The sequence below is a fragment of the Conger conger genome, chromosome 6 (genome assembly GCF_963514075.1).
Source record: "Conger conger chromosome 6, fConCon1.1, whole genome shotgun sequence".
NCBI lineage: Eukaryota > Metazoa > Chordata > Actinopteri > Anguilliformes > Congridae > Conger > Conger conger.
The window spans coordinates 32253160-32275502 of NC_083765.1; the positions used below are offsets into that span (position 1 = coordinate 32253160).

Below are 22343 nucleotides of genomic sequence, written 5' to 3' on the forward strand. Positions count from 1 at the left end.
AAAACCTGGCAAATGAAATTAAATACAGCTCTAAACTTCTACATGTGGAAAATAAAAACATAAGGCAGGACTACTTGAGTACTGGTTAAGGAAAAATAACAAGAAGGATAAAGGCTCTGGAAAAGGTTCAAAGAAGGGCAACCAAATTGTTATGAAAGATAAATGTTAAGAGATACTTAAGATAGCCTACTTAATCTCTTCAATCTTAATGAAAGTTGACTTAGGGGAAATTAGATTGAGGCTTTTAAATTCATAAATGGGCCAAACAAAGTGAACTACAGGGGATTCTTCAGGTTGAGTTCTGTCAGTAGAATGAGGTTGCATAAATGGAAATTAGCAAAAGGTAGATTCCAAAAAACATCAGGAAGTATTTCTTCACACGTGTAGCAGAGAGGCAACTCTGGGGGTTTTTAACAACAGGCTTGATATGGTGCTGAATGCTATTTTGTCTGTAGGTAAATTAGGAGCAGGAAAATGGCAGGCATCGTTGAGCTGAGTGGCCTGTTCTCGTCGACTTGGATCAAATTAATAGAGGTCTTGGGACAATCATTCCTTGTTCACCGACCATCTCCCACCAATAACCCTACATTATATGGCTGTTTCCATTAGTATGCAGGCCTCTAATTCCCAATGGAGATAGGAGCTGCTATCTCCAGGGCTGCAGGTGTTAGCGGACCATATCTCCCAGGGAGACACAAGGCCAGGGGATTCGGAGGCTTACACTACCTATGTGCCGAAAGATAAGAATACTTTGTTATCTTCCCTACCTGCATTTGTTCACTCAACAATGTGGTTGCTAGGTGAAAAGGGCTGCATCAGCAATACACCACTTTCTCTACATTCTGACCCATTCAAAATGGACTGAACACAACAGGGAAGTTCATTCACATCATCAGATAAAAGCACACATGTACACATAAGTGCCCTGTCTTTTTCCCTCTCTCTCTCTCTCTCTCTCTCTCTCTCAACAAGTATTTGTGCTGACATAAAATATGCACAGGTCTGCACCTGACACCGTTGGTGTTTTTTTGCTTACAGACAGTGCAGTATGGTGTCAAATCTATCACAGGAAATGAAAGGTCAGATACAGAGAGATAGAGAACAAAAGGTAAAAAATTTAAATGTAGGGTAGAATAAGTAATGTATTACTCATCTACAATATGCATGGCTGTTACAAAAAGAAGAGTGAACCAAAATATCTCTAGTATAAAACAATCACATCTAAATCTAAATAACAGTCTGTACAGCCTGTTGAGAAAGAAGACAGAGAGAGAAAGAGAGATGGGAGAAAAGACAGAGAGATGTAGCTGTTCTCAAGGTCAGGGGCAGGGCAAAGACTCTTTAGAAAGTGCCTCTGCTCCTTACACACAGACCCTCACGGGATATTGGTGGCCGGACAGACTCATACAGTCTCACAACATGTCTCACTAACCACCACTCATCAACATGCACTGTCAGTAACAGTTACAGCATCTCCACATGCACACATTGTACCTTCTACACACACACACACGCACTCATCTCAAACATAATGCATCCACCCACACACAGGACACTCATACTGTACGTACACGTATGCGTGAACGCACTTACACGGCACATTGCAAACACAAACATGATGCACCCACACAGCTCAGGAATTCAAGACAATATTTAAGCCACAACAAATACAAACTATATACACTCAGTGAGTTGGTATTCGACCAGTTTGGCCCTTCTCCTCTGACTTCTCCCATTAACAATCCGTTTCTGCCCGTAGATGTTTTTTTGGTTTTCACACCATTCTCTGCAAACTCTAGAGATGATTGTGTGTGAAAATCCCAGAAGATCAGTAGTTTCTGAGATATTCAAACTACCCTGACACCAAAAATCATTCCATGATCGAAGCCACTTAGATCACATTTCTACCCGACTCTGATATTTGGTCTGAAAAACAACTGAACCTCTTGACCATATCTGCATGCCTTTATGCATCCAGGCGCTGCCACATGATTGGCTGATTAAATATTTGCACTAACAATAAATAAATAAAGTGCTCAGTATATGGATCGACACTGTAGTTTTCAATCGCTGAAACATGTTCCGGACGGCTTCCGTACTGCTAGAAGAAAGCATGACGCGCAGATTCTGAATTGCGAAAAGTATTGGACTGTGGTAACAAGTAGGCTATCGTGCCAGGAAAACGCAAAAACTGATTGCAAACAGCTAATACAGACCATTTCTTTGTACAGATACATTTTTGATAGGAAACCTGCTTAGAGCTAAATTAATCTTCAGAACGAATAGAAAGGAGAAAGTAGCTACTGAAAATATTGTATTCCGCAGCTGAAAAAATATGATCAAATCAAGAAATTATTAAAGATAAGCGTAATGCATCCACTCCTATGACTTCACAGAGTAAAGACAAAACATTGTTCTTATCAAATATATAGCGGCGCGCATTGCTAAGATACACCGTTTGTAGAGACTGCACGAATTCTTAAAGCTATGCTTTTCTTTCCGTAAATAAACAACTAATTGCAACTTTCTCGTAGTTCGTACTAGTACGAAGTTGTAAACAGCATTGGAATAAATACCTGCGCTTAGCCCTTGGTTGCTGTCCGTGGGATCTTGAAATGACGAGGCGCTACCTGCCGGATGCGTGGAAACATGGTGCACAGCTGTGCCGCCGACCCTCCGCGGGCTGTCTGCTGATGCTGTCGCCGTTGCCGCCGAGGCTGATGCTGATGTAGATGTCGCGACTCTGAAGCTGGGCCCGTTCTCATACGGAAAGCGCTGGGGTATGTGGTTGTGCTCGTTGGTACTGGCGAGGGAATTCTGGTGATGCTGTAAGTGCTGTAGATGCTGATGATGGGGGTTAAGATATTGAAAATGATGCCCGCCCCCGCCTCCTCCCAGATGCGGGATTGCCACCATGGTGGGTCTGTCGTATCTCGCCTTCCCCGCCGCTCGCTTGCTGGGGAAGGTCTTGAGGGCGCTGTAGGGGCTCCGCTGCCTACAGATTTTGGAGACGCATGATCCCTCGTCCGCTGACTGCATGACCTCCGTGGCTGTTTCAGCTCGCTTGCAGTTCTTGTCTCGTGTCGCGTCTCTTCTCCCCCTGTGCGTGTGTGTATGGCAGTGTGTCGTTTATCCTTCTCTCACTCCTTTCTCTCGTATCTCCGTCTGAATGTCTCCGGCACTCTGGAGAGCAGGCTACTGACAAGCCACCGGGCCAATCCTCAAACGGGAGCGCCGTGAAAATGACAGTTTTTACTGTTTCTACCAACAGGGGGACACAGGCGGGACCTGTTCGCCTTGTGTCTACAAGGTGTGTTGCGTCCGCTTCGGTTTGTTGCGCGCACCGGATGGTTTGTTCTTATCAAGCTCTGCATATAAAACTGTTAACATTACAATATTCAATCGAACTTTTTCCACCAGGGATTTGATAGCTGATATATTTTAAAGCGAAATTCGTGATACACTTACATCAACAAGAGCAATGTGTTAAATTATTATGCATCACGTCTTTATTTTTATTTATCTATTCCAATTCAATTTTCTATTCTCTTATTTTCTTTCTACGTAATATTCCAACTGTAACAAAATAAGAATGCTTCGGACGACTCCCAATTCCCACTTCTATCAACATAGCTCTCTAAAGACTAAGAACTAAACACTTGCAGGCCATGAGAATGTAATATTCTAAAGATACTAGTATTTCCATTCATGCAATAGCGTACCTATTACATGTATTCTGTAACATGCACAATAGGCCAACACACATCATGAACAGCCCCCGTAGCCATTGGCTTTTTTTTTGCTTTTTTACATTGATCAGACCCACTTATCCAGAGTTACGCACACAGTTCGTGGTTTTCGTACCTACTATCCATGTATGCGGCTAGATACTTACTGAAGCAATTCGAGCTAAGGACAGTACTCAAAATTACACAGGGGAATCAAATCCTACAACCTTGGAGTTGTACATATAGTTATCGAACAATTATGCTACAGTGCCACCTACTGGTATAACAACGACAAGCAGCATTTTAAGAGCAGTTTTTCTTTCGAGGTCGCTGGCCGAGAAGGAATCGTGGGTGTCAGTTAGACTACAGTTAAGAAAGAAAGAAAGAAAGAAAGAAAGAAAGAAAACACATCTGCTAAACTTCAGCACAAGGGTTTCGCCAATATAAAAATCAATGATGGATCTGTTTCGGAATACCAATCTTTCTTCTCATGGATCAGATCTCTTTTTTGGAATTTGCCCCATCTTTATTTATATCTACAGTCAAGGGTTACTTTAGGCCAAAAAAAGTGTGACTGAGCTGAACTGAGCCATGGTAGCAAACCTCAGTAGACGTTTTATTAACTTTGATGTTAAGTGTTGCATTGTGAGTGCCATTATAACTAGGTGTCAGCTTGTGAAACTGCAGGTCATTAAAGAGAGGAGCAAAAGCTGGGTGTGGCATACTGGCATCATGGCATGTGTTCAATGAATATACATGGTATCATTCCTTTCACGTCAGCACAGCTTTCCAGTACTTATTCACTGTGAAATAAAAGGTATAATTAATTTCACCACTGATTGGTGTATTAATGGGATCTCATTGGAGAGGCTCCCCAGTGACTAGAATGAGCCTGATGCCAATGAATGCTGCTGCATTTTAATTTTTCGAGACTGTCTGGAATATCAATGGTAAATGGCATAAGATTGTAACTGATGGTGCAGCTGCTTTGTTTTGCCATTTGAATTTGAGGTGGTGGCCATTTTGGCTCAAAGGTTAGGCTCTGGCCATCTACTGTATCTTTCCCTGGTCACATACACAGTGGAATTGGATGAGCTGGTATGCTTCTCAAACAGCCACCAGCTAACTACCATGAATTGTCATTGTGATTGTCTCAGAATACAATTGCACCATCTACTTTATACAATGCATGCACTATACTGCTAGCAGTCAAGAATGCTCTACAAAATTGAAGCAGCTTTGTAATTAATTTTCATTTTAAAAAGGTTTGGCTACAGGCTATGAACTGGTGAGAGAAAACAAGGGGATACTCTACCTTGGAAATAACATTCTTGTTACTGATGTGTTACTCTGCTTTCAGTTTTTAGTGCATGAATTATGAGTGGTCACATTTCAATTTTATTTTCATTCACATTATGGCAGTATTTCTCAGGCCTGGAGCAAAGATCTGGAGTGACTGAAATCTGTACTTATTTTTCTCAATCTAGAGAAGAAAATATAGCGTTATTTGATTTTTTTTTTTTTTAATCTTGCAAAGGAAATCTGCTTTACAGTACCATGGAGGGACATATTTTGGGCTGTGTGTACAAGTTGAACAATTGAGGCATGTTCATTAACCAAAAATATTGGACTGTATATACTAACACTACATACAGTGGGCTCCAGAATTATTGGCACCCCTGGTTTAATACTTTGCACAAAGACCCCTGGCAAAGATGAGTCTTCTCCTATTATTTGTGATAAGGTTAGAGAACACATTTGGAGGGATTCTTGACCATTCCTCCATACAGAACTTTTCAGAATCATTGATATCCCTGGGCTGCCCCCCTCTTCAGTTCAGACCACAGGTTTTCCACAGGATTTAAGGAGACTGAGACTGCGATGACTATTGTAGAACATAGTTGTTGTTTTTACTTCACCATTTCTGTGTGGATTTTTATGTATGCTTGGAGTCATTGTCCCCCTGGACAATCTACATATGACCAATATATTATATATATCTTGATATGTGGTTGAATCCATTCTTCCTTCTACTCTCACAATATTTTCTCCAAACATACCTTCTTTGGTGGTGGCCATAAAGTTCCATTTTGATGTAGTCAGTCCAAAGCACATTGTTCCAAATTGCTTCAGGCTTCTCAATATTTATTTTTGCATACTTCAAATGCTTCATTTTGTGTTGAGGTCATTCTTTCTGGTTACTCTGCCATTTGGTCTTTGTTGTTTAAAGTATATTATAAAGTTATATTGTTGTCCTGTGAACAGCAAGACCTGTATTTTCTACTCTTTGTTGCAGCTCTTTTGCAGTGATTTATATTATTCTCACCAGGTCTCAGGCCATTCTATCTGAAATTATATCTTCCATTTTCTAATAATGTTTCTGACAGTGGAAATCAGTAGTTTGAAACATTTTTGTAGCCTTCTTATTATTGGTGGAATTGAACCATCTTCATTCTCACATCCTTGGACAACTGTTTAGAGGAACCCATGCATGTACCACACAGAACAGCCACTGCAATTGAATACTTTAGAAGGCATGGGGTTACTTCAGAATAAAAAGTCTAGCCCTGGAATTATACTCATCTGATTCATTGAAGCCCTTACAAGTAAATCACCTGGGTCTGGGCCTTAGTAATACTCTTGACAAAAAGTAACAAAGAATAATCCAAAAGGGTTCCCAAAGTTTTGCACAGGGCCCTTTTCCTTTTTTTATATAATTTGTAAACATGAAAAAAAAAAAAAAATGAAAATAAGAGCAACCTTGCTTTAAAATGTGCAGAAAGACTTCATGTTTAACTGTACCATTTAGCGTTCAAGTTTGCTTTCAACCACATCCAGATTCATTGTAACAGACATTTAAACCAGGCGTGCGAACTTTTTGCACCCCACTGTGAATAATCGTTTGCTCAATCAATTATTTTATATAGCCTTTTATAATTCCACCGTTAAAAAATAAATAAATAAATAAATAAATAAATAAAAAACGGGCGGGTAAGACCTAAGGGACAATCAAACGATGTTTTAGAAAACCACAAGAGGGCGCTTACATCAGTATATTTGCTTTTAGTGTGCGCTGTCGTTAATGGCAGGTGCAACGGATCGCGCGGGGCGGCTGCTTGGATCATTTATTGACCACCCTGTTAAATGATGAAAAGGCCAGCGAATGAAAAATGAATCCCTCCTGTAATTAAAACAAACACAACAAATGTCATTAGTGTTAGAAAAATAATTGTAAAAAGGCACATCAATTCCAATAACCTAATTCATTACATTCTGTAGGCTACAGAAGCGTTGGACGTAATAGGCTACCTTTAAACGTTAATTTATCTATCTGCAACTGATCTATATTCAGAATTGGAATAGTAGCCTACTGCATTCGTTAATATATTTTCAGAGCTATTATTAATTTTTCCATTTTACTTTTAGAGACTCTTACTAAAAAGTAAACGGTCCGTGTCCATTTATTTATTTTTATGCAGATTTAGCTACTGAAACGTAATACTCTTTCCTCTGTATCTTGCAATTACTTCATCTAAGGTTGCTAAAATGTTGCAGCTCATGATAAATTAATTGAAAGTCACCATCTTTGAATAGGCTATAATTCGAACTAAAACAAAAAATCATAAAGTGAGCATAAGGTCAATGTGAAAAACATAAGTTAGGCGAGTTGTTCTATTAAATATAATGAAAATGTATATTTAATAGAAATATTTTCAGTTTTGCTACGATATGATGAAATGCCGTAAAAAGTCAACTCCACAGAAGTAGACTAATTTTACATGGATTTTATATTTACATGGACTTCTCATTACTGTCCCCTCCCCCAAGTTACTCCGCAACTTTCACACTGTGCGCTAATGAAGCCTGTGAATGCGCACGTCAGATGCAACAAGCGGCGTGCGCGTGTCCAATGCGCCCACAAAAGACATCAGCTTTGAAATGGGACTGGAGAGTACCAGCTTATCGCTCCACGAGGGTAGCGTGAAGGGGTTTCGGAACAATTGGTAAGACATACAGTAGAAAGATACGCATTTTAGAATAAAAGTAAGAAGAGACTGGAGAGAATGAGGTAGGGTGGAAACATATATAAATCGGATAACGGGAAGACTGGGTTTTTATTGTGCCCTGACCTAATTTGAAACTGCTACAGCGCAATCTGTCAAAAACAGCTAGAACTTTTATGCGATTGTGAATGTACTTTGTCGTAGTTTGGTAGCATAGAGGCAGAGGTGACAATATTTCTCTGTTATTATTTCTAGTTTAATTCTTAAAAGCATGCTGTAGAGCATGAAAAACGAATTGGTCGAGTAGGCTATGTTCTCAGTAGCCTACACTTTGTTCGGATTTTGATCTAGTTTTTTTAACAATTATTTTCGCAAATCTAAATGCAAATTCGTGTACCCAGCGATCGATCGTTTCATTTCCTGTAGCCTATATCAATATAGAACAACAACAAGCGAGTCCAAGCCGAGACTGAGTAGGTGAATACAGCTGGACCGAGAGGACACCAGCATCTCCCGGGATGGTGCGCTTGCTGAACTGTCTCTTATTGGGGTACTTTACATGGAACATGCGGATATCCGACGCACAGGGGGAGTACTGCCACGGATGGCTGGACAGCAATGGGAATTACCAAGAAGGATTTCAATGTCCAGAGGACTTTGACACCATGGACGCCACCGTATGCTGTGGCTCCTGTTCCCTCCGCTACTGCTGCGCGGCTGTGGACGCAAGACTGGACCAGGGAAGTTGTACAAATGACAGAGAACTCGAGGACACCGAGTTTGCCGCCCGTAAGTAACCCACTGTCCAAACTTTTTTCAAAGATGATTCTACCACAAATACTACAAAACCCATTTTGTTTAAAACTGTATTTTGTGCCAGGAGGAGTGGGACCATCAATGTGAGACGTTGTCCAATAGCTACATTTAAGCGAAATGTAGTTCACCTTTCTGTCTAAATTGCAGTGGTTAGCTACTGCAGATGAAATGTATCAACACAACAACGACGACAACAGCAAGAACAACAATAACAACAATGATAATAATATCATTTTCTGTTACTGATTAGTTATTGGTTATATTTTAAGAAAACAACAAGAACAAGAACAACAGCACGAGTCAGGGAACAAAACCCGAAAATAAATGCTACACTCAAGAATTCAAACGTCAAACATTACAATAAATGCCAAAGAAATGCGAAAAATGTGTCTTATATATAAAGTATAGACGTCTTAAATCGTCTGTATAGGCTACTTTACTGTTCACTGATATTATATTACACATTCATTTAAAAACTTAGTGAAATAGAAAGAATCTGATCATTTTGGAAGCATCAATGTGTGTAGCCTTTTCTTTTAATTACGTTCGCAAATATTTTCTATATACATATTTTTTAATCAAATTGAAACTTAAGTATGCCCATTGTATATTCAATATGTTTGCTAGGCCTGTTGTATATATAGGTAGGCCTTTTTAGTTGTTGTTCGTGAACGATTGGACCACGCCTATTAGCTGAGCACGGTCATCAGAAGCGTGCTGTAATGTTTATACATTTTCCAGCATTAATGTAAAGCAATTGAAATTGTCTGAGGAACTCTTCAGAATATTTAAGTAGCATATCTCACCCATTAATTGACCTGGTGGTATTATTCACAATTCAACTTAAGTTTCATTATTTAGGCATATTTTAATTGAAGTTTTTAGTTGCTTACATATTAACAATTGCATGCATTTCTGCTAGGATTCACTACGTTTATAGTTTGCCTAATTAGACTAATGACGAGCGGACTAATTTATTTTAGTCGCAGAGAATAGGTTATTCCTCCACTTGCAGTTTTATTTGGCCAATTGCTGGTTTCATTGGTGATTAATTAGCTTAGTCCCTTGGAAAATAATATTTAGACACACTAAAAGGAGCCATGCCACTCACTTGCCAATTAGAGGAGTTTAAAAAGTAATTCAAACTCTGACAAGTATGCAATAGTCCATAAAAGATTAACGGGTTTACACATACACGAGTTCAAAGTGTGACATTTGTTAAATTGAACATGCAGCGCTGCAGTGACATTAAAAAGAGACCCAATGTGTCAGTTCTTGTTTCATTGATGCTTATAAGAATACTACTGTTTAACGTTGTAGGCCATCTGTTTCCTGCACGAGGAAATATGAATTCTATCGCATTTTTAGAAAAAACCTTAAGTTTTACAGACATTTGTTATGGAATAACCCGGAACATTTGCATCACGGAATGAAACGATAAAAACCTGAAAAAAAAAACTAGTTTTGAAAGGAAGGACACGTGTACCCGTGTAGACTGCATGTGACAATATCGCCAATAGCAGTCCAATAGGCCTCCTAAATAATAAAATAAATTATTATAATAATAAAAACAATAAAATTATTTGTGAATTTTGTCGTAAAAACATCAACAAATGAGGCTATGTTAAACATGCAAAGTGTATCAAAGCCTTTTCTCTCCCATACAACTATTGTAGCCTATTTAGTTTACTGCCAACTCCCCTCTTTCACAGAGGAAATGCCTAAATAAATATTGGATTCAAACTTTACATTTAATCAGACAGTGATCCAGCTTATTTACAATATTAATAATATGCTGTAATAGTAATTAATGAGCCACGCTATTCCACTAGTTTTATTATGTGAGCTATTTTACACACTGAAGAAAGCTGAAATGTCTGTCTTATGACTTGTCCAGTTTTTCCTCAATTAAAACACACAGCTTTATGCATGTTTGAGGTAACATTTTCTCCTCGACTGTGTAAGCCATCAGGACCCCTAAAGCCAGCATTCACAGTGTTCATATTATCTAGCCTTTCCTCCAGGTGTTCTATGCTCACATTCTGTGGCTGCAAGTATAGTCTATAGTATAGTATAATATATAACAGTATAAAAATTAATAATAATTCTAAGAAATGGGTTATTCCCCAAGTTGACTTTTCAGTTAATGCACACGCTATTGCACTATATAAATAAAATCTCTATATAAAAAGAAATCTTTTTAAATAATGAGAAAATTAAGAATAAAGAATTAAAAAATGACATTGGAGGTAGATTATCTGTTCTTCAAGGATCAAATTTTCCAAATGTACCCTGAATGTACAGCAATGTTTTCTTTGGGTACAAATTAGTTTCCAAATTCATTATATATTGCTGGCTAGGGGTACAATTGTATATACCTATAGGGTACTGCTCCAGTGACAAGCATTTGTATGTTTTTAGGCACTTGATGTAATGTACCCTCCTGAGAGTGTGGGGGTTAATGTGGCCTCTCTCCCCTCCTGCAGAGCCCATCTACGTGCCCTTCCTGATGGTGGGCTCTATCTTCGTGGCGTTTGTGGTGGTGGGCTCCCTGGTGGCGGTGTACTGCTGCACCTGCCTGAGGCCCAAACAGCCGGCCCAGCCTCCCGCCCGCTTCTCCCTGCGCAGCTGCCAGGGCGAGACCATCCCCATGATCCTGACGGCCGCCCCGCCCAGCCAGCGCACGCCCTCCCGCCAGTCCAGCACCGCCACCACCAGTTCCGGCTCGGCCGGCGGGGGCGGGGGCTCGGTGCGCCGCTTCTCCCTGGGCCGGGCCGAGGCGTCGGCGGGGCAACAGTGCCTGGTGTCCACCGCCGCCCCCGGCCCCTCGCATAACCCCCAAACGCAGCCGCAGCCTGCCCTGCTTCCCCCCCCTCCGCCCCCGTACGCCACGCAGGGCGCCCTGTCGAACACCCACTCCCACTCCCACTCCCACTCCCACACCCACTCCCACACCCACGCCCAGCTGCAGCTGCACCAGCCCCTGCACCCCGGCCCGCCCCCAGGGTTCCTCCTGCCCCAGCAGTACTTCTCCTACCCCCTACAGCCCGAGCCCTACTCCGGAGGGAAAGGCTTCGCAGACTTCGGCCAGAGCTGACGGCCGTCGGGGGGTCGTGACTGGGGGGAGAGAAGGACCCGTCTTGCGGAAAGGCCTCCCCCTGGACAGCGTGCAGAGGAGGGGTGGGGAGGCCACGGCGGTTTTTGTTGATGGAAGAGGAGTCGGACGGAGGATCAGGGGGTGTTCTCGGGTGGAGCTTCCCTGTTTATAGCTTATAGACCAGGGGGTGGGGGGGAGGATTTTCGTGGCCAACACAAACGCAGGCCAGTGAGGTACTGAAGGGAAGGAGTTGGATGGAAGCTCGGTACTGCAGATGAGGTGGCCCAGAGGATCCTGGGAAAAAAAACAGACCCAAAGCGAGTGGGAGTTGGGCCAGGGCACCAGGTGGACACACGTTTCTGTGGAGACGGTGGCTTTTTACAGGGACCTCCTATCGCAGTTTTATTCTAACGTACAGAACCACATGCACTTTTTCTACGTTCTGTAAACAGGACATCGGCCTCTGCACTAAAGGTTGGCCTGAATTTTCAGGCAGGAGAACGTCAGGACTGCAACACCGAGTCGTGAGCCGCAAAAGCAAGACCCACTTTGCAGGAACGGAGGGATGCTGTGACACTCACTTTGCATTCTGGGAAAACACTCGGTTTTCACAGCTGGCTACCTGTCAAAGAAGATAAAGAGACTAAATATGAAAATGTGATGCAGACAATCTCACGACTTCACAATAGCAATGAAGACTAACGGAAGTCTATTTGAATTGTGCAGGACTAATATTAACATGCAGGGAGAAATGTTTTAAGTGTTTTACTAACTATTTGGGGAAGTTAAATTCAGTAACTGTATCAAATGTTTTGTTTGGACTAATTCAAAATATAACAATAATCAAAAGAAAATCAGTTTCTTTGTACCTATTGTGGTTAGGGCACTTAAATCTGCCCTTTTCAGAATTTCTACTGCTGAAAGAAGTTTAGAGCCTGTGCACTTTAGAAATAGAACCATAAATTTAATTAAAACAAGCAGGGTAAAGTACAACTCATTAGGGCTACAGTTTATGATCCCTCGTAAATTTTTCATGAAACAGCTTTTGACAGTTCTCGTGCCTACATTTAACAAATGCCGTGTTTGTGGGAAGAGTTCTCGGTTCTGAATTCTGGCTTTGACTTGCACCTGAGAAATCTGCCTATAATAGAGAACTCCAGTTTGCGATACACTCTCATTGATGAAAATAACAAATGATTTCCTATTTTCGCAAATAGGGTAATAATCTCAAGTAAAGGCACATACAGAGAAGGGAAAAACCTTGGATAATTGCAATTAGCGTGTGTAGGCAACAGCACTCGTTTGTCACTGCAGTGGGAGAATTAACGAGGTTAATATGAAGAATTCTGCCTCCATTTGTCAACCATGTTTTCTCCACTGTTTGCAATCTGTTTCTTTCCACACATGTGGTGTGGAAAATGTTTTACTTGTCAGACTCTCACAAATTCTTGCGCCATGACAAAATAACGGTAATGTGCATTAACTTGCTTTTCTCAGACTTTTCAACAGCAGTTTAGCATGGAATGGAATGGCTGCGGTCAGTGACTGAGCCGTTCGTGTGTAGGTTTACACGGTGAAGAATTAGGCCTTTATGCCTGAATAGGAAATGTAACTGTAAATACTCAGCAGCTGCCCTGTACAGATTAGATTCACTGTAGGCGTGAAATGTGATTTATGAACAAGTCTACAGGTAGGCCTAATGTTTTATTCATTGAGCAGATTCTGTGTGCGATATTGTGTAAAACAAGCCCACTCTTGCTCTAAATCTAAAAGCTAAAAGGAAAGACTCACACAAACGGAAGCAGGCTATTTTCCCCACTTGTAACGTTTATTTCAGTAGTCCTTCATGGCAGTTAAAGACAGAACATTTAAAATTTGCAGTCGCTACATGCAGAAGAATCACAACAGAAGCCAAAAACCTGTAAGTCAGGACAAATAAGGACAACAGTATAAACGACAACCAAACGACCAAATTGAAAAAAAGTGCAATTTTTTTTTCTTCCTTCAACGCATTGGTCACCCGAGGGAGAAACAGAGAACCGTTAACACTGAAACCCAGTCATGCAGCCACAGACTTTCACTGACACACGGTTTAGGAAGCAAAACACGGCCTTCTCCATCGCGCACTTCCTGTGTCCAGTTCATGCCTCACTTTCACATCAGAGGACTAACATTCAAAGAGTTTTGGAATCATGATAGAAGGTCTGACTAGACAGAAATTCTATATATAGAGAAAAAAAATAGTATTCATTTTTTAAAAATCTTAACAAGCAAAAACCACAATGCCTTGAGTCAGAAAACAACACCAGATATTCCTTATCAGATACATTGGTTGCACTGGTTGTGTGAAGTGAATATATAGATATATATTTTTTTCAACTTTTACAAAAGGAGTTAAAATTCTGAAATGATGCATCCCAAGACACATTGTCAAAAGTTAAAGCATGCTTTTGACCACAACACACAGCCACGCGGCGGAAACACAATGCGTATGCAACAGGAGAAACAGGTGTTAGAGGTTCCAAACAGCCACATTAAACGTTCAGCGTTGGCTTGGAAAGATAACCCCCTCGCTCGCCCCTCACTATGGTTTTTGGGAGGGTGGGTATGAGGGCCTGGGTGCTGACCGAGACCCACGGGACCCCACTGTGGCCATGCAGTAGCTGGGAGACACGCGGCGTCATGCACACGGAGCAGCGAACGCACACTCATACACACACACGCACACACACACACACACACACACACACACACACACACACACACACACACGTGCTCACACACAAAGGAACACAAATAACACACACCCACAGTACACCTCAGCACACCTGACCTCACGCATGCGCACACGGACGGACTATTACCTACAAATAATACTCTCAACTTGCAGGAACACAAACACACTAAATACAGCAACCTATCTCCCGTAGGGAGAAGAGAACACACAGACAAAGTTGACCTTAATAATAATAATAATAATAATAATAATAATAGTACCACCATTCACACAAAGTGTGGTAAGACATTTGTCAGTCTGGTAAACAAATTAAATATCCAAATGAGTGCACAATCCATACAAAGCACGTAAATGTAAAATGTGTACTTGACCTATATAAAAATATGACTATCAAGACACTGTTATCGTGTACGGTCGATACCTGGCAAACTGACCCCCCCCCCCCCCCCCCAAGCTAATGGCACTTATGTTTCAAGGGATGTACTCTGCATTGTAAGAAGGTTTTTGTCTAAGAACAAAAATAGAGAGAAAAGAGGGCCATGTACGCGAAAATAAATTTAATGTGGTTTCACCTCCAAACCCCCATCCCCCTCTCTGTACTGCCATTGTATTTTTATTTAAAAAGTGCCCCATGAGCAAAGCACCCGTGTCCCACGTCGGACAAAACTGGCCCTTAGCCGCCATTTTGCAGTGTATAGGCTTGAGGACTGAAAGACAGGTTTTTCTCTCTCCTGTTGGATGTTCAGTCAGAGCTGAATAATAATAGCCTGTTTCATCTGAAATACTTTCTGTCAGGGAAATATTTTGGTAGGCACTGTTGTGATAGTTGCAGCCAAGGAACGTGTGGAATGAAATTAACTGTTAAGAGCAACTGAAGCAGTGTACAAAATGGTTTGAATGCAAAAAAAACTTTCATAACTCTTGACGGTGACTTTTGGAAAGAATGAAAAGAAAATAAATTGACAGGCACAATGAACGAACCACTTCTCAAATAAAAATTAAACGCCTAAAGTCAATAGAATGCCACACATAAGGCCTTCAAGGCTTGGTATATCACCATAGACATTACATAACATTGAGTGCAAAAATAACACAAAAATAAATAACTGTTACAAGAATGTACAGTTTGTGGAGGTTCATTCAACACTAGAATCCCATTCTGGAGTGTCAGAACAATTCAGTAGGCTTTCGGATTGTACATAATATTTCAGTTAAGATTTTAATATTTCAAGTTTAAACTGCATCTGTGAATGTCAGATTGCAGTTGCGACAAAACACTGCACACACTTTTTTGTTCTTTGGCAATCTAGACTCTAGAATTATTATTTTTCAGATTCCAGTTTTCATGGAGTGGTGTCTGAACCTCCAAGAAAAAAGCACAATTTTCTTTTGCATCTCATTCAGTCATTTTCACCACCTCCAACGTGGGAGTCCAAGTCAAGAAACCTTCAGTGCATTTAACATTTACTCACTTTCCAATGAAACCATAAAAAGAGCTCTTCAGCACAGCCCTCTAGGTTTGCTTCTAAAAATACTCAACATGAGCCAACAATATAAAGAAAAAAAACCCGAAAAACTGAAACAACAAAGAGTATCTCACCTTTTGACTGAGTGGTCAAAGTGAGAAACCTCAGACCACAGACTTGGAACGTAAGCTCAGTGCTCATGTCACAACAACAGAAAGTGAACAATTTTTATTTTTTTGTTGTTTTATTTTTTTGTAAATGTCTTGTTTCTCGTGATTCCCCCTTTCCCGCCCGTCAGAAACCGCCTCTGCTGTTTTCTCTCTCGCTCGGCGAAAAAATAAGAGCTCAAGGAAGTGGACGCAACTGTCACTTCCTGTTGGCTTTCTCCAACGCGCGGCTGGAGCACGGCGCTTCAAGTGTGGGTGTCCTCCCGGGGGGCGGGGCTTCACCACTCCTCTGAGCGCTGTTTGGTGGTGTCGTACGCCCGGATCACCTCCGACTGGGACACCACTCCGTTCTCGTCCTGAGAGAACGCGTAGCCGTCTGCGGGGAACAACGCGGGGAAAAACGTCAGCGGATGGTCGTGGCTTTACAGCCATTAGCAATCACCCTCTCTACGAACACTCCATGAAAACCACAGAATCAACAATAAAGCTTGGTTTCCTCCAGAATTTCTCATTAGCCTATAACCATGTTCCAGAACTTTCCTTTAAATACACTATGGAAATGCTGAAGGCTTCTTGTTCATATCAGGCAAATGTGCTGAATTGTTAATAATGCAATGTTTTAATGGTTTCATAATGGACCATTTTAACTTAAGTGTCTCCTTAAAATGCTCACCCACAATGTGCAGACTGCTTTCACTCACAGCAAATTTCCACAGACACTAGTCTACACTGAAATGGCTTCTGTTGTGAAATTGAAGTAGAATTCACTGTGTGTCCAGGTGACCTGTTTCCTGGGAATGTTGTATGTTGCACATGGCTGGTTTTAGTCAAGATGAGGGCATTGGGACAGGGGAAAGACAAACACACATATAGCACAGCAAAACGTGACTAGACACTCGGAAACTCTACTTTTTCATTCGTCCAATCATTGGTCTTGAATTAAAGCCAACGTTTTACCCGTTAACAGATGACATCACAATGCCTGGAGACAAAACCGTAGGCCCTTCCAAAAGCCAGGCTGCCGTCAACCGTTAGGGGGTAAGGTTACACTTTAATCCTGAGCCAATAACCTGCCACATCAGCACAGCAAAGTCAACAAACCGATCCTTTTAGTTTCAGGTTCAAATCCGTCTTTGAACCTTTGCGTTTGGAGTTTAGAATAACTACCAAACCTTTCAATCTGTCTACTGCAGTCACACTGCTACAGTTTCTTACCTAGCAGACATCCTTTGGCCTGCCCCCCTGACTCACCTTTACCCTTTAGACCTTGAGTGACTCAGCCACTCCCTGCATGTCTGCAGGTTTGTGGGTGTGGCCAGTGAGAGGAGTGCATTGTGGGAATGACAGTGACAGACACATTTAACGTTCCAGCAGTTGGGAATCACAGTTATGTACTACAGCACCACAGAACGGCAAAGGGATAGAGCCCTAACTACTGCCACATACACTATGGGGCCACACACAAACACATAGACATATGAAAGATGGGAATGAAGCCTTGCTTTGTATGCCTGGGCCAGATATGTGTAAAGTCTGGAGCAGGGCTCTATCTATCTGATGGTGTATGGTTCTGTTCCTTGTGCTACACCAGCTTTCACCAGTCTGTAAGAGATGACGGGAGCCAGAGCCAGTCCACAGCATTCAGCCCTGGGCAATAGCAGCCATTACACTGTGTCCCACTGCGCTGGTCAGCATTACTGAATGCATAATCTGCTTGTGTTTTCCGGTGTTTAGAGAAGTGTTTCTATTAATGTGTTGTTATGCTTTGGTTAATACCTCAGGGTGCCTGACTTATTTGGCTACATGACATGTCAAGCAGTCATGCCCAAAAACCCATAAGGTAACCAGTAATAATACCTCCAAGCACATGGTACCACTTTAGGGTGTCGTGCTTGTGAAAGTTTTCCGTCCATGCGTGTGTGTGTGTACGTGTTTGTGTGTGTGTAAGTAAGAACGTGCGTATTTGTGGGCGTGCGTGTGGGTTCAGGAGAGAATGAGAGAGACTTACGGAGCAGGTTCTGTTGCATGGACTCGGAACGGTACATGGACACTGTGTTCTTCTTGAACACGTTCTTCAGAAGCTGGGCTCTCTCTGTCAGGCTAAGGAGAGACAGACACACAGTAAGCCAGGCGGGCTGCAGATAGACTTAATTACCCCTGTACTTAAACACCTCTGGGGAGCCGTGCCAAATCCCACCGGTCCCTGAAGGAGACACTGAACCATGCATAGAGTTGGTGGGAGACGACTATAAATGGCCATGCGACAGTTCAGCTCTTTGAGCTGGGAGAGTAGCCAGAGAGCCAAGGCTCATTGTCATTAAGGATTAAAACAATATTTTCAAAACATACCAGTAGCAACATCATTAAACTCGCAATAAAGGTTTTATATTTAAATATAAAAAGTCTGAAGCTCGTGAAGGAAAATGGCCATAAGGTCGTATTGAGCAAAGTGACTAGGGACACTAAAGGTGAATGAGCTTTTGCCAGAGCTAGCTCCAGGATTTTGGTGGCCCTAAACAAGAAGTAACCAGGGCTACCAATCGCAGACCGTGGTGGTTGTGGGTGGGCGTTGTCGCAAACATTGCCATATACACCATTTATGCCAGCAGCCGAGTCTGCCTGTTGCCCATTTGGAAGAAAGCAGGCCTTAATCTGAGAGGAATTACAAAAACATTTCCTAAAACCGAGTCACGATGCCATTTATTACAGGACGACCCCAGTCATCGTCTGGTGGAAAGCCTGTGAAAATGCGTTTTTATTCCTTCTGACAGAAACAAATGCTCTCCACTCCACCAACACCTCCAATATTTGTATTCACGTCAAAACAGAAAGTCCCCAGGGTTATACGCTTAGCGTTTCCTTATATCCTGCCAGACAGTAACTGTACACCAGAGGTAATATTAATAACAAATACCCAATCGCTTTCTCCGAAGACAAGAGTTGAACACTTTTAACCAGACACAGACCAGTCACTGCAGCCAGTTTTAAACATTACGTGCAACAGACATCAACTACAGCACGCACCAAGTCCCCCTTTTCCATCATTTAATAAACCACTTATAAATGTTATATAATAAATCACTTACACAAAAGAAATTCAATCCCACAAGAGCATTAAGGATGATCATTCAATCTCTGATCCTCAAGCTTAAGCGCTGTTAAACAATACTACAACTGATATGCTGCCTTCACAAACTCACACAAGTATCAGTTTTGAGGCTGGATGAATTCCAGAGGTTATTGGGAGTAGCAGACTAAGAGAAAACAGGCAGAAGTGATTATTTCAGAGAATGTGGGAATAATAGCTTGCAACCAAACAAGAGCTTAAAAAAGCAAACAAACGTTGGGGGAAAAACATGGGAACCCAGACGATCAAGGGGGCGCAGTTGTAGAAAAGTGACACGGACAATATACAAAGCATTAGGTTTATCCTCGTGTTGAATCAGGGGTCGCCACGATCATTTCTCATGAAGACCATGCTCCACCCATTAATCACAGGCGAGCTCCAACCGTGGAGAGAGGGAGGTAGAGGCGTTTTTAAGAACAAAACCGAAGGCTAAACAATTTCAGCTGAAACCGGCAGACTGCCATTCATCACACAATTACGGTCTCGCTGGTGACAGACAGAGGAAGTCCCGGCTCCTGACCCACACCCTGCAAACTGACACTTCTATTAGTCAAAGAGCACTGGGACACCAGCACAGCGATGCAGTAAGCATGAGGCAGACACAGCCCGCTCTCACTACTGACTATAAAACTCAAAGCCACAACAGATACACCACTACATACATATTACTTTACCTTTTATTTTTAAATCAAATTTATTGTACCTACAGTGTCCAATTAACATACTGAATCTGAATTCACTGGATGAATCTGATTCAATTATTTAGTTGTAATGCCTGTATATAGTGGGCTCCAGAATTATTGGCACCCCTGACTGGCAATGCACAAAGAAAACGTAAAAAATGTATTTGGCATGTTTGGCATCAAAACAGACATACATAAAAGCACCTCATACCCACGGTACTGGCTCTGGAACAGAGAGGGCCACAGGGCCAATGCCCCCCCACCCCAACTCCCATTTTTACATTCCCTGCTTGCCTGCTAATTCCCTAAAGTTAGCCTAATTTATAGCATGCAAACATAAAAAGGAAGATTAGCTATGTTTTAATCCAATCAGTGTCCATTGTTCCACAAATCAAATGCATACAGTTTACTGATCAAGTGCTTCTGCAAAAACATCAAAGGACCAGATCATAAGATGAATAAATGAAGCTACAGAAAACATCACTCAGTAAATCAGGTCAGAGACTGAGTCGGCAGTATGGTTTGTAAGTAAAAGAGCTCTCTTTGGTGCCTAGAATTCCGCAAAAAACATTTGATCAAGCTAAAGCCAAGATACCGTCAAATAATGTCATTACTTCAACCAGTAGACGAAGAGGCCACATCGAGGTTGGAAATTAAGGATCAATTAAAGATCTTGCTGCACTGCTGTATTTAAAGCTGTATTTTAAGCTCTTTTTAACAGAGAATATTATGCTGTGAGATCATTTTCAAAAATGAAACTAATAAAGAACTAGGCTAGCCTACCTTAGAAGTCACAAGACACACGGTCAGAGTTGTCAGTAGACTACAAAGTAGACCATCAAAAACAACAAGCTATTAGCCTATAGGCCAGCGCTACTCAACTCCACGTGCTGTGGGCCGCAGTGTCTGCAGGTATTTGCTCCTGCCGTGTGCTACACCACCTGATTTCAGTAATAATTTGACCTGCTTTGTTCAACTAATACGCCAATTAGTGAAATCAGCACACGGTTGAAGCAAATGCCTCCAGACCCTGCAGCCGACAGGACGTGGAGTTGAGTAGGGCTGCTATAGGCTATACTATAAGCAACAAGACAAGACAGGACAGGGCTACAGGAATCTCTCAAGTGGGAGTATATTTAACGTATTTATATTTACCTTGATTTTATTGCTTTGCAGCCCATTTGTGTAGGCTAAGAGCCGGACAGAAACCCGCTTTCTATAAGAAAGACCAAGAGTGACTGAATTCATCTTATAGCCAGACCTTTTCTGTTCTGTGATTCACCGAACACTGTCAGAGCTGAAATAAATACATGACTACAAATGTAGCTGTGCTGATCCAGTTCCTCCCTGTGTTACTAATTACAAAGTGCTTATTATAATGTTACCTTTTAGACTTTTATTGTTTCAATGTTTTGTTGCACTGTTTATCATTGGTTTCTGCAGGAGTGGTTGAGGAAATATTTGGCCCCCGTACTTCTGAAATGATTCTGGCTCTCTTTAACCTCCGTGGTGATGGGTCAGAGATGTTTTTGGGGTGTTTTAATTCCAGAGATCCTGGTTAAGGCACTGGTTAAGATCAGTCGTATAATGGATTCCACCAAGTATCAGGAAATTTTGGCCATAGGTGGACTTTACAGCAAGATGATGACTATGTTTACATGCACACAATATTCCGGTTATTGCCATTATTCTGAATAAGATAATATTCCCCTCTCCCCCATAGTTCCGAAACCTTGATTTCCTGAAATGTATTTTTTATTAAATGAATGTATGATTTTGTGCAATTGAAACATTAATGAAGTAAATCAAGTATTTTTCACATGTTGGCATTTTGAGTTTGAGTTGTTATTTAAGTATTTTGTGTGCATTGCCAGTCAGGGGTGCCAATAATTCTGGAGCCCACTGCACTTTCCTGATGCACTTTTAAACACCACCAAAATCCTCACTAACATCTAAGGCTAAGCAACAAGCAATACAGAGTGGAAAGAACACGACACTGCTACTATCTTGAAGCCTTCCTGTCAGTGCTGAAATCCCTTTGAGACGATCGACCTCAGCACCTGCAAATATACGTCGTGCGCTCACATCTTAAGCAGAATGAGCGTGAGCAACAGTGTGCAAGCACCGCCGTGTCTCACACCCACCTGTGCCAGAAGCGTAGTAATTCACATTTGCCACTGCGATTTTTAAGCTGCAACAGACAGTTGCTAATTCACGGGCCATTTGAAGGGGCTGCACGCTTCACTCCATAATGGGAGACTGAATAAAATCAAACATTTCTTCATGGTTTCTGCCTCCCCTCCACCACCACCTTTCACAGTGGCTCTCAGCATTAAAGCTCTTCTGCCTGCCAAGTGACCGCTCACTAACGGGCTCTAGGAAATGCACACGTAATAAATTGCCTCCATTACTCTCGCAGTACGGAGAGAAACCTTGCAGCTTTAGGGCAATTATGGCTCACTAAGGCACAGAAATGACATTTCCAATCCTGCAGAGTTAGAGGAGAGTAGCAGAGCAG

At 41.8% G+C, this 22343-nt stretch overlaps 3 protein-coding genes across 6 annotated transcripts in view; 1 reads left to right on the forward strand and 2 right to left on the reverse strand.

Annotated features, from left to right (window-relative positions):
* Nucleotides 1-3291, reverse strand: part of LOC133131059 (BEN domain-containing protein 4-like) — a 27857-nt gene extending 24566 nt beyond the window's left edge. The window contains exon 1 of the mRNA XM_061246161.1: nucleotides 2577-3291. Coding sequence (XP_061102145.1) covers nucleotides 2577-3039 — 463 coding nt within the window. The 5' untranslated portion in view covers nucleotides 3040-3291. The remainder of the gene's footprint in view (nucleotides 1-2576) is intronic.
* Nucleotides 2170-12564, forward strand: LOC133131060 (protein shisa-3 homolog). Of its 3 annotated transcripts, none has more exons than XM_061246163.1 (3): nucleotides 2170-2780; nucleotides 8159-8521; nucleotides 11035-12564. In XM_061246163.1, exons 2-3 carry the CDS (start codon nucleotides 8251-8253, stop codon nucleotides 11643-11645), a joined length of 882 nt encoding a protein of 293 aa, XP_061102147.1. In that variant the 5' UTR covers nucleotides 2170-2780; nucleotides 8159-8250; the 3' UTR covers nucleotides 11646-12564. The 3 variants fall into 3 exon arrangements, with proteins under 3 accessions (XP_061102147.1, XP_061102148.1, XP_061102146.1); XM_061246164.1 differs by lacking the exon at nucleotides 2170-2780 and adding an exon at nucleotides 6555-7797; XM_061246162.1 differs by lacking the exon at nucleotides 2170-2780 and having other exon boundaries at nucleotides 6555-8521.
* An 888-nt stretch (nucleotides 12565-13452) lies between these two features.
* The window catches only part of LOC133130380 (phospholipid-transporting ATPase IA), a 125869-nt gene continuing 116978 nt past the window's right edge, over nucleotides 13453-22343 (reverse strand). For both annotated transcript variants that reach the window (XM_061244940.1, XM_061244939.1), the window contains 2 exons: nucleotides 18024-18115; nucleotides 13453-16391 (listed from right to left, as the gene is read on the reverse strand). In XM_061244940.1, the coding sequence (XP_061100924.1) occupies nucleotides 16294-16391; nucleotides 18024-18115 (190 nt within the window). In that variant the 3' untranslated portion in view covers nucleotides 13453-16293. The remainder of the gene's footprint in view (nucleotides 16392-18023; nucleotides 18116-22343) is intronic.

Excerpts from the sequence above, each read along its gene's own strand:
- LOC133131060 (XM_061246163.1), top strand. The coding sequence starts at position 8,251 with ATGGTGCGCTTGCTGAACTGTCTCTTATTGGGGTACTTTACATGGAAC. Across the intron at positions 8,522-11,034 it reads GGACACCGAGTTTGCCGCCC|AGCCCATCTACGTGCCCTTC; the intron begins GTAAGTAACCCA and ends CCCCTCCTGCAG.